The sequence below is a fragment of the Notothenia rossii genome (assembly GCF_949606895.1).
Source record: "Notothenia rossii genome assembly, chromosome: 5".
Lineage (NCBI taxonomy): Eukaryota > Metazoa > Chordata > Actinopteri > Perciformes > Nototheniidae > Notothenia > Notothenia rossii.
The window spans coordinates 91,324,222-91,336,452 of NC_136903.1; the positions used below are offsets into that span (position 1 = coordinate 91,324,222).

The following is a 12,231-nucleotide window of genomic DNA, read 5'->3' on the forward strand; positions in this document are numbered from 1 at the left end:
GATTCCGGAGCCTAGAGGCGGCTACGCTGCGGTGTGAACAGGAAAAACCGGGGCTTTTCAAGCTCCAGCTCCGAACCGGCCCTGGAACCGCGTTGGTGTGAAAGGGGCATTTGAGCACTCATGGATTACTACATCTAGAAAAGTTTTTCCCACACTCTTTACACCAGTATGGGTTCTCTCCAGTGTGAATAGGGTGATGTGTTTTGAGTTGATCTGATCTAGTGAACGTTTCCCCACACTCTTCACACCAGTATAACATTCTGAAAATAAATCAAATACTGAGAAAAAAAATTCAGAATTCAGTTATAAAAATAAATAAAATACTAAGAAAAAGTCATTTCTGATGTTAAAAGTCAGAATTTTGAAAAAGGTCAACATTTTAAGAAAAATAAGAATATTTTCTCTGCAGCCCTAACCCTAAATATAACCCTCATTCACCCTCCCCCCCGCCAAATGATTGGAGCATGCATTTATAAATGTAAATGTGAAGTAATTGTTCTGCAACGACTCCTCTTAGACTTGATGTGAAACTTTCAGGGATAACAGGAGGAAGGAGTAAACCCCTCCTTCCCCTCTATGGTTTTGTCCTATCTTCTCCTGACACCACCCCACCCCCCACCAGACTAATCTTGCAGGTACTTCAGCTTGAAATTTGCCAAACCATTTTTAGGGCTACATGCAGGAATGAAAAACCCCAACAGTATTAAAAACATTCAGTAATGAGCAAAAGAAACAGAGAATATGAATGTCAAATAAAAAATGCTTACTGAAAATTAACATGAAGATGAAACGAAATGAGATTCCGATTGAACACCAATGTCCTCTTTTACTCTTTCTAGCAGCAGTTCAAATAAAGACCATTCATAAAAACCTAATGCAAAGGGATTGTAAGTAATTATAAAACATTAAACAGTTTCTAATGATGAGTCAAAGAGTCTCTTTGTGTAGACAAGTTTAATGAGAAACTAGAAGAAAAGTTTTAAGTTTACAGCTCAGATTATTACAGCGGTGTTGGGCAACAAACATTTACTGAGAACACAGAAAACTAACGGCCGTCACAATGAAGTCAAATAATGAACATGAGATAATATCATAGAGTTTCACTAAAACAATGTTTGTTCAAACAAAACTAGAACGTCACAAATGTACTTTATCACTTCTCATACCTAATGTTTCTTAGTGTTTTGAACATCACTTGAAGTAAATACAAAAAAAGTACCAAAATAGCAACTCAAACCTTTCAATTGAACATAAACGTTGAATAAAAACGATTCAGTGAACATTACACACAGGAAGTAAATAGGTGTTGGGCAACAAACATTCTGAACTTGATGCTCACTAAAATTGTAACTGCACACATAAAGGATAATTGATTAGGAAGTATGTAAAAGATCCAGAGATGCTTCTATTTACAGATGTTTCCTAAACGTCTCATCTACAGGCTGCTGGTAGACAGATCATTGTTACGTTCAGCATCGCAGCAACAGTATAAAGCTGCTCTACGTAAATAAAAAAACATTTATATTAACAAGAGCACTCTCATATAGAGCTAATTGTGTGTGAGGACAGCAGGATTTTGGGAGGTCTAAATGTAGTTAAAAAAACATGGTTATTAGAACGTAGTCATTGTTTGTCAGCTTTACATTTGGATAAAGCAGGGGGAATGCTAGCTTCACTCAGAAAAGGATCAGATGGAGGCAGAGTGAGTGCGCTGGTGGACTTTAAGATAATTAGATCTTGTGAAAGCTTTGTCACACTGGTCACAGCTAAATGTCTTCTCTCCAGTGTGAGTGCGTTCGTGGATTTTAAGTGTATCACTTCGAGAAAAGGTTTTCCCACACTGTTCACAGTTGTATGGTTTCTTTCCCGTGTGGATGCGCTGGTGGCACTTAAGGCTAGTAACATGAGAAAAGGTTTTCCCACACTGGTCACAGCTGTATGGCTTCTCTCCAGTGTGAGTGCGTTCGTGGATTTTAAGTGTATCACTTTGAGAAAAGGTTTTCCCACACTCTTCACACCAGTATGGTTTCTCTCCAGTGTGAATACGACGATGGCTTGTAAGGCGACTTGATGTAGGGAAAGTTTTCCCACACTCTTCACACCCGTATGGCTTCTCTCCAGTGTGAATACGACGATGGATTGTAAGGCGACTTGATGTAGTGAAAGTTTTCCCACACTCTTCACACCCGTATGGCTTCTCTCCAGTGTGACTACGACGATGGATTGTAAGGCGACTTGATGAAGTGAAAGTTTTCCCACACTCTTCACACCCGTATGGCTTCTCTCCAGTGTGACTACGACGATGGACTGTGAGGTGACTTGATGTAGTGAACGTTTCCCTACACTCTTCACAGCTGTGTGGTTTCTCTCCAGTGTGAATACGACGATGGATTGTGAGGCTGCCTGATGAAGTGAAAGTGTTCCCACACTCTTCACAGCTGTGTGGTTTCTCTCCAGTGTGAATACGATGATGCACTGTGAGAACTTTTGATGTAGTGAAAGTTTTCCCACACTCTTCACAGCTGTAGGGTTTCTCTCCCGTGTGGATGCGCTGGTGGACTATAAGGCTGATACCTTGAGAAAAGGTTTTCCCACACTGGTCACAGCTGTATGGTTTCTCTCCAGTGTGAATACGATAATGGATCTGACGTTTACTTGAGCTAGTGAAATCTTTCCCACATTGGTCACAGCTGAAAAGTTTAGGTTCCTTACTTTTTCTCTGTTTCTAAAAAGAAAAGAGATGGATAAAGAGTCAGTGAGAGGCCGTAATATATCTAACAACTAAAATAAGAGTCTTTCAAATAAACCCCACAATGTTCAAGTTTGTTTTCTCATTAAATAAAAGTACAGGTTTAAAGTCCTTAAATAACACAAATGTTCCCCAGTATAAGGGATAAGAGTGTTAGGAATATATTGTGATGAAGTGAACACTGACCTGAGTTCTGGGGGTCTCGTTGTTCTCCTCCATGCTGCTCTCAGTGCTCCTTCTCCTGCTGGGTCTCTGAAATAAGTATTAACACTACAGTCAACACAAAACCAATCTACAGCTAAGAAGTAGCTTAACAGCAGAGGTGGGAAGTACATTTACTCAAGTACTGTACCTAAGTACAACTATAGAGGTACTTGTACTTTACTTGAATATTTACATTACATTTAGCCGACGCTTTTATCCAAAGCGACTTCCAATTACCAATTACAGGGCCATTTCCCCTGGAGTAACTAAGGGCTAAGTGCCTTACTCAAGGGCACACTAGTGTTGGTGTTCCAGGTGGGATTTGAACTCACAACCTTCTGATCTCCAGCCCATCTCACTATCCACTGAAATACAGCATTTATCTCCAAGTAAATGGCGGGGTGGCTCGTGGAGTGAACGTTGACATGAGTACGAGATTGAGACCAGCTGGTGGAATGGCGTCTTTGAGTGCTGGAGAGGAGGATATGGAAAGTGCATCTGAAGGAGAAGGAGGATGGAATGAAGTAAGGAAAAATACTTCAAGAAAGAAGATAGACATGTCAAGTGACAGTCTTAGTGAATCTGATTTGCAGAATGAATTGAAGAAAGTAAAGAAAAGGATTGAGAATGAAGAGTGGAAAGTGATCGTGGAGTTTGGTGAGCAATCCGCAGCTAAGCTACATCGAGTGGCCCTGACTAAAGCGATTCACAAAGAAATTGGATTGATAAAACAAGCAAGATTTCTGAGCAAAGGACGGATGTTGGTTGAAATTATGAATGCAAAACAACAGGAAAAGTTACTGAAAATGAAGACCCTGAATGAAGTTCGAATTAAACGCCATGTTCCTGGAGCAAATCGGAAAATACTTGGAGTTATCAGTGGAGTTCCCATAGAAATCGGCATAAAAGAAATCAAGAAGGAAATTAAAGGGGGAAAGTGACTGTAGTAAAGCGTCTTCCTAGGTATCAAGGTAAGCTAGTGGATAGTTTGTCTGGTCTTCTTCAGTTTGAAGAAACAATACAACAGAAGATAATGATCGGTTGCATGAGCTTTCCAGTAAGAGAATTCATCCCTAAACCTCTGCGCTGCTTTAAGTGCCAAAGGTTTGGGCATGTGGCAGAAAAGTGCAAAGCAACTAAGCCCAGGTGTCCAACATGTGCGGGGGAACATGAATACGGTAGTTGTACTGCAGGTGCTAAGGTGAAATGTTGTAACTGTGGTGGGGAACATAGTGCTGCGTATCGGGGCTGTGAAGTGCGGAAAAAGGCCAAGGAGGTGCAGAGATACAAAGTGCAAAATAAAGTCTCATATGCTGAAGCAACAGAAAAGGTTTCACTAAACATAGCTAGGAAATCCCAAGTAGCAGCAAGTATGTTCTCTTCAAAAGATTTTCCCAAAATCCCACAGGCAAAGGAAAGCCCCACAAAGTGTTCACATCAGTGTGTGATAGGAGAGGATGCATTGATTGTTAAGAAGTAAAAAGTTGTGGCCTTTATTGGAAAAGTGGTGAATGTTGCTTTACAACAAACAAAAAAGAGGTCAAGACTGAAAACAATAGTGGAAGCAGCAGGTGAATTTTTGGGGATAAAGGATATAACCGTTGAAATGAGACATGAAATGCTAGCCCCCAATAATGATGATTCACAGATTAGTGAGTAGATGAATGGTTTTTCTCATTCTGCAATGGAATGCTAGAAGCCTTATTGCAAATGGACAAGAATTCAAGACCTATATATATCAGTTAAAAGAAAAACCAGACGTTATTTGTATTCAAGAAACATGGCTGAAGACTCATTTGGACTTCATCATTGGGGGATATACTGATAAGACAAGATAGAAATGATGGCCAGGGAGGGGGATGTGCAATCTTTATCAGAGAAGTAATGTCTTATAGTTGGCTAACATTTAAGAACAGTCATGATTTAGAAATAGTGGGTGTAGAAGTTTGGATTAATAAAAGGAAAATTAGTGTCCTGAATTTTTATATTCCATGTAATAAACTAAAAATAGAGGAATTAGACAGTCTTTGGCAAGGACATGAAATAATATGGTGTGGTGATTTTAATGCACATAATACAATGTGGCAGGGTTCCTGCAGGTATCGCCAACTCAAATTTAAGACTTTAAGACCTTTTTAAGACCACTTTGAATAGAATTTAAGACCTATTTCACGGCAAGGAAGTATGAAGGAAAATTGCTATGAAAGAAGAAATACGTCCCATAATTACTTACAAAGTAAATGTATTCATGTTCAACATAAGAACAATGACTGAACATAACAGCATAACAGTACAGAACTGTGTTAGCCAACAAGTGTGTACAGGACTGTCTCAGAAAATTAGAATATTGTGATAAAGTTCTTTATTTTCTGTAATGCAATTAAAAAAACAAAAATGTCATACATTCTGGATTCATTACAAATCAACTGAACTATTGCAAGCCTTTTATTATTTTAATATTGCTGATTATGGCATACAGCTTAAGAAAACTCAAATATCCTATCTCTAAATATTAGAATATCATGAAAAAGTATACTAGTAGGGTGTTCAACGAATCACTTGAATCGTCTAATTAACTCGAAACACCTGCAAGGGTTTCCTGAGCCTTGAAAAACACTCAGCTTGGTTCAGTAAACTAAATCACAAGTATGGGGAAGACTGCTGATCTGACTGCTGTCCAGAGGACCGTCATTGACACCCTCCATCAGGAGGGTAAGACACAAAAAGAAATGTCTCAAAGAGCAAGCTGTTCACAGAGTGCAGTTTCAAAGCACATCCACAAAAAGTCTGTTGGAAGGGGGAAATGTGGCAGGAAACGCTGCACAACCAAGAGAGATGACCGCAGCCTTAACAGCATTGTGAAGAAGAGTCGCTTCCAGAATTTGGGGGAGCTTCAAAGACAGTGGACTGAAGCTGGAGTCCAGGTATCAAAAGTCACTGTTCACAGACGTGTCCGGGAAATGGGCTACAATAGCCGTATTCCCATGGTCAAGCCACTTCTGAACTCAAGACAACGGAAGAGGCGTCTGACTTGGGCTAAGGAAAAGAAGCACTGGACAGTTGCACAGTGGTCCAAAGTCCTCTTTTCAGACGAAAGCAAGTTTTGTATTTGATTTGGAAGTCAAGGCGCCAGAGTCTGGAGAAAGGCTGGAGAGGAGCAAAATCCAAGTTGCTTGAAATCCAGTGTGAAGTTCCCACAGTCAGCGATGGTTTGGGGAGCCATGTCAGCTGCTGGTGTTGGTCCACTGTGTTTCATCAAGCCCAGAGTAAATGCAGCTGTGTACCAAGAGATTTTAGAGCACTACATGCTTCCGTCTGCTGAAAAGCTCTATGGAGATGAGGAATTCATTTTCCAGCATGATCTGGCACCTGCCCACAGTGCCAAAACCACCAGTAACTGGTGTACTGACCATGGCATTACTGTCCTCGATTGGCCTGCAAATTCCTCTGACCTGAACCCCATAGAGAATATGTGGGGTATTGTGAAGAAGAAGCTGAAAGACACCAGACCCAACAATGCTAATGAGCTAAAGGCCGCTATTGAAGCATCCTGGGCATCCATAACACCTCAGCAATGCCACAGGCTGATTGCCTCCATGCCACGCCGCATTGATGCAGTAATCCGTGCAAAAGGATTCCCAACCAAGTACTGAGTGCATTAATGGAGATTTTCAAATGTTTGATTGTGTTTTGCTGTTATAAATCTTTTTTTTTTACTTGGTCTGAGGAACTATTCTAATTTTTTGAGATAGGATTTTTGAGTTTTCTTAAGCTGTATGCCATAATCAGCAATATTAAAATAATAAAAGGCTTGCAATATTTCAGTTGATTTGTAATGAATCCAGAATGTATGACATTTTTGTTTTTTTAATTGCATTACAGAAAATAAAGAACTTTATCACAATATTCTAATTTTCTGAGACAGTCCTGTATGTGTGTTAGAGCTGAGCAATTAATCATGTTTTAATATTGGCCTGCCGCAATTACCAAAACATAATCGAAAAAAACTATTATTTAGCCTCGCTAGGTTGTGACAGTGCACTAGAACATATTTGATGGAATTCATTTTAGTCTAATTTATTTTTATTTATCATATTTATATATGTTTAGTAGCTTGTGGAAGTGCCCTCCAAAATATTTGTTGATCTTGTTTATTGGTATTTATTATTTTGATATTATTTATTTAAATGTATCATTTATTTAATTAATTTTTGTATTGCTTTTTCAGTTGAGTTATACGTTCAGGGTAATCAACAGTTAAAAAGATAATGTTCAAATTATACACATTATGTTTTAAAGTTCCATAAATGGATGTTTTCAAAGTCAATGAATAATCATATTTAATAATTGTGATATCAATTATTGACCAAAAATAATCGTGATTATGATTTTTGCCATAATCGAGCAGCCCTAGTGTGTGTGTGTGTGTGTGTGTGTGTGTGTGTGTGTATGTGTGTGTGTGTGTGCAAGAGAGTGAAAAGAGCTATTGTTTGTTTGTAGCCTTTATTTAACCAGGTGAAAGCCATCAAAATATCTCTTTTTCAAGGGTGACCTGCTATATTCAGAGCTCCGCTGCCTTGGCTACAATCTTTCATCGTTGCGGTTGTATGATTGGTGTTTAGCTACGGTATTTAGCGTCTACAGCACCTCCGCTTTTAGGGTTGACGTTGACCCAAACGTCGCCTGGAGGTCCCCCGGTGTTGTTGCGGGAGCTGCTCGTAGCTGCTGCACTAGCTAACGCTAAACTAGCTAACGCTACATTAGCAAAACAAACGCCAATTTATTTTGCAAAAGGTGCAGCGGGCTTCAAACACGTTCCCCTCCACTGGTTTCAACCAAGCACTAAATTAGATGTTTTCCAACCAAATACGGTTGAACTGACACTTCCCCATATTTATTTGTAAGTAGATTTGAAGATACCTGAGTTTCTGACTGCCGCTAGCTCAGGGGTCGGCAACCCGCGGCCCGCATGTGTCCCTTTATGCCCTCTGCTCTGGCTCCCTTGAGTTTAGACAAAAATAAGAAGGAAATAAAATAAAAGTATTTGTAGGACTATTTATATTTTGTTGCATGGTTGAAAATGTTTCGTATCTTGTATTTTAAGTTGATACTGTGACACATAAATAAAAAACAAAACGGTTTTAATTAGGTCAACTAAAATATGCGTCACATCCTGCTACGGTCCCGCGCGAGCGCGTTAACCTGACCCCCGGCTCGATGAGCGAACTATGGATAAATCAAAGAAAAATACCGCAGGAACACAGGATTTAATTCTGTGTGGACAGAGTTATATGCTTTCACAGCAAACGATGCTGGTTTACCGGTATGTTTGATGTGTAGAGAGAAGTTGTCAAAGGTGCTGCAGCCTTTACGTATCGAGGAACAACAAGGGAGAGGAAGACAGCTGACAATCTTCAGTCATAATTAAATGGGGTATGTAATTTATTTCAGAAAACACTTTTTGTTATATTCCATGGAATGCTCTTAACGTCCCGATAGCAATGAATATATTAAATGCTTTGACAATAAATACAGGATAGGATTCTGTTCAAGTATTGGGAGAACTACACCATTAGATAAAGTATGGGGAATGATTAAGAAGATGAGGGGAATAAGACATCAGAGTAACCTGCCAGTGTTAGAGAATGGAGGGGAAATTGCCACTGGTGCTACGGATGGAGAAGGCAGAAATTCTAGCTAAAAAATGCGTCAAAGTTCATTCCTCGGAAAATTTGACAGAAGAAGGTAAGACCAGGAGGCAGGAAGTGTTAGATGAACATCCTAATGTATATGAAGAGAGACATTCGTCGCAGAGTGTTGTAAATATACCTTTCTCTATTCAAGAGTTGAGAAGAGCATTAAGTAAGTGTAAAATGACTGCTCCTGGGAAAGATAATGTATGTTATATAATGTTGACCAAATTAAGTGATTTTGCATTAGGAAAGCTGCTGGAGATGTACAATAAGATCTGGGAGAAAGGGAAGCTGCCAATAATATGGAAAGAGTCAGTCATTATTCCTATTAGGAAACCTGGGAAAGATCCAACCAGTCCAGGCAGTTATAGACCTATAGCTCTGACATCACACTTGTGTAAAGTTATGGAAAGAATGATAACAGAAAGGGTGACATACTACATTGAGAAAAATGAACTAATGACTCCTTATCAGAGTGGGTTTAGAAGAGGGCGGAGTACTTTAGATCCACTGCTGTGCCTGGAGTCTGAAGTCAGGAAAGCCCAAGCGAACAAGGAGTGTGTTGTCGCTGTATTCTTTGATGTGGAAAAAGCTTACGATATGATGTGGAAGGAAGGATTATTAATAAAACTGGAAATTATGGGTCTGGGAGGTAATGCATATAATTGGATTATGGATTTTTTGTTTGGCCGTGCCATCAGAGTCCGAGTTGGCAATTCATATTCTCGAAGGCATGTAGTTGAAAATGGAACCCCGCAGGGGAGTGTCATCAGTCCTCTTTTGTTTTCTATCATGATCAATGATATATATACACAAGTAGGGTCTGATATTGGTCAGTCACTTTTTGCAGATGATGGAGCTATTTGGAAAAGGGGCAAAAATGTAAAATATATTGTAGCTAAGATTCAGGAAGCCATTACGGAAATTGAAAGCTGGTCTCTGACATGGGGGTTTAGATTGTCGGTGGAAAAAACTGAAACTTTATTTTTTACGAGGAAAAGGATAGGTGAGGAGGTTAGGTTAAAACTTTATGGACAAGATCTAAAGAAAGTGAAGACATTTACATTTCTGGGAATATGGTTGGACGAGAGTCACATGGAGTACTCACATTGATAAAGTAGTAGATAAATGTAAAAGGGTTTTAAATGTTATGAGGTGCTTGGCAGGCACTAAGTGGGGGGCTGATAAAGCTGCTTTGAGGAACGTATACACGGCCTTAATAAGATCAGCCATAGAATACGGACTAATAGTGTATGGTTCAGCTGCATATTCTTCTCTTCAAAAATTAGATAGAGTCCAGGCACAAGCACTAAGGATATGCTGTGGGGCAGTCAGATCTACACCAGTGTTGGCACTTCAGGTAGAGGTCGGAGAAGTACTTATTTCTTTGAGGAGAAAACAGTTAATTGTTCATTACTGGGCAAATTTACAGGGTCATAAAGATACTCACCCTACTAAACAAACTGTACAAACAAGTTGGGAAAGTAACAAAATAAAAAAAGAAAGTTTTTGTGTTTGTGTTTCGGAAATATGTAAGGAATTCAAAGTTAAAGAATGGAATATTAGTCCGACGGTGTTGTTATCAGCTGTTCCACCATGGTTGCTACCTCAACCTATAGTAGATGTATCACTATTGAAACGGGTACATTCAATGAAAAACAAATTCAATGTACAGGCTTATGTGAACACTGTTCTACATGAACAATATGGGCACTTTATAAAAATATTTACTGATGGATCCAAAAATCCAGAAAATGGTCAAACTAGTTGTGCATTTTATGTTCCTGAGTTAAAAGTCAAAGTGGGAAAGCGTACAAGTGATCACATTGCAGTATACACAGTAGAGATGATGGCTATCTCTCTAGCACTTCAGTGGGTAGAGGAAATACAGCCAATGCGAGTGGTCATTTGCTCTGACTCCAGTGCAGCTCTGGAGAGTATAAACAACTTCTCTTCAGAATGTCGTCAGGATATTTTATATGAAATTTTACACATCATGTTTAGGTTAGTTCATCTGGGAATTGTTGTTCAATTTGTGTGGGTTCCAGCGCATGTGGGCATTAGAGGGAATGAAGTAGTGGATCAACTGGCAAAATGTGGTTTGAAAGCAAACGAGATTGATATTATGGTACCCATCAGTAGAGCAGAAGTCAAATCTTTTACAAAAGTGGTTATCAAGCAACAATGGCAAAAACTATGGGACAGTAACACCAAAGGAAGACATTTATATCAGATACAAAGGGAAGTAGGAACAGGAAGCACGTGGGGGAGTAGTAGAAGAGAGCAGAGCATTAACAGCAGGATAAAATTGGGACACTCTGGACTAAACTCATCACTGCATCTGATTGGAAAACATCCAAATGGCAATTGTGATGGTTGCCAACAACCAGAGACAATACATCATGTATTTTGTAGCTGCCCGGACTATAACAGACAAAGATTCATTCTGAAAACTGCACTGGAACAACTCAACGTCAAGGACATGGATTTCAAGTCAATATACGAAAGTAAATCAAGAAATGAATCGAACAAGCTGATCTTCAAAAATACCTCAAAAGCAGTGGTCTGAGGATAAGGATTTAATATGAACATTTAATAACTCAACAGTAGGTGGCGATATATGCTCCAAGTGGAAGCGATTCGCCATTAAAGAAAAGAAGAAGTACATGGCGGTGAAATCTCGTTTTTATTTTTACTAAACCCCTCACAGTGAAAGATATAAGACAATCCTTCATATACTATAGTACCAGCAGTAAACGTACAGCCTTATTTTTAGCCTCATGCTGAAATATCAGCGGTAAAAATAGTCAGTATTATAGTATTATCAGTAGTAAAGGTAATCAGTATTATAGTAAAAGTACTCAGTATTATTAGTTTTAAAGTACACAGTATTATCAGTATTAAACTACTCAGTGTTATAGTAAAAGTACTCAGTAATATCAGTAGTCAAAGTACTCAGTATTATTAGTTTTAAAGTACACAGTATTATCAGTATTAAACTACTCAGTGTTACAGTAAAAGTACTCAGTAATATCAGTAGTCAAAGTACTCGATATTATAGTAAAAGCACTCAGTAATATCAGTCGTAAAAGTACACAGTATTATAGTAAAAGTACTCAGTATTACCCGCTGTTCGTGCTCCTCTTTGTTCTTCAGTTTGCTGATGTTCACCGACTAGCATCAGCCACCTAGCATGAAGCAGCTAACAGCAGATAAGGACCCGGATGAAGAGGTGGAATTGTTCAAAGCTCCTCTCGTCTCTTCTTCTCCTGCGAGAAACGGGTTATATTCTAATATTAATGAGAGCTGATAGAGACTCTGACTGATGGAAGTTTCACAAGAACTGGATGCTGCCCTATATACAGTCAATGACGCTGCCTGAGAGCATGGTCGAGAGCAGAAGTACCCGGATGTGGGCCCACAGAGCATGCGCGATAGAGTTTTCCCTTAAGCCCCGCCTCCCATCTCCCGCTCTCTGTCAGTCAGATGAATGGAGAGATCAAATACATCTGGATTCAGCTTTTAGATAATTTTATAACTTTTTAAAACCTAATGATTCAAATAAAGGCTATACAAGAGTTAACA

General features: G+C 39.2%; 1 protein-coding gene across 3 annotated transcripts in view; it reads right to left on the reverse strand.

Moving 5' to 3' along the window:
- Positions 1–12,231, reverse strand: part of LOC307041065 (uncharacterized protein) — a 58,889-nt gene that overhangs the window by 24,672 nt on the left and 21,986 nt on the right. The window contains exons 1-3 of one of the 3 annotated variants that reach the window (XM_079684401.1): positions 11,773–12,058; positions 2,936–3,001; positions 1,029–2,725 (exon numbers count right to left, since the gene is read on the reverse strand). The exons of 1 other annotated variant lie outside the window; for it this stretch is intronic. In XM_079684401.1, coding sequence (XP_079540527.1) covers positions 1,688–2,725; positions 2,936–2,968 — 1,071 coding nt within the window. In that variant the 5' untranslated portion in view covers positions 2,969–3,001; positions 11,773–12,058 and the 3' untranslated portion in view covers positions 1,029–1,687. Of the gene's footprint in view, positions 1–1,028; positions 2,726–2,935; positions 3,002–11,772; positions 12,063–12,231 lie in introns of those variants that run through there. One more of the 3 variants, XM_079684399.1, reaches the window with a different exon arrangement.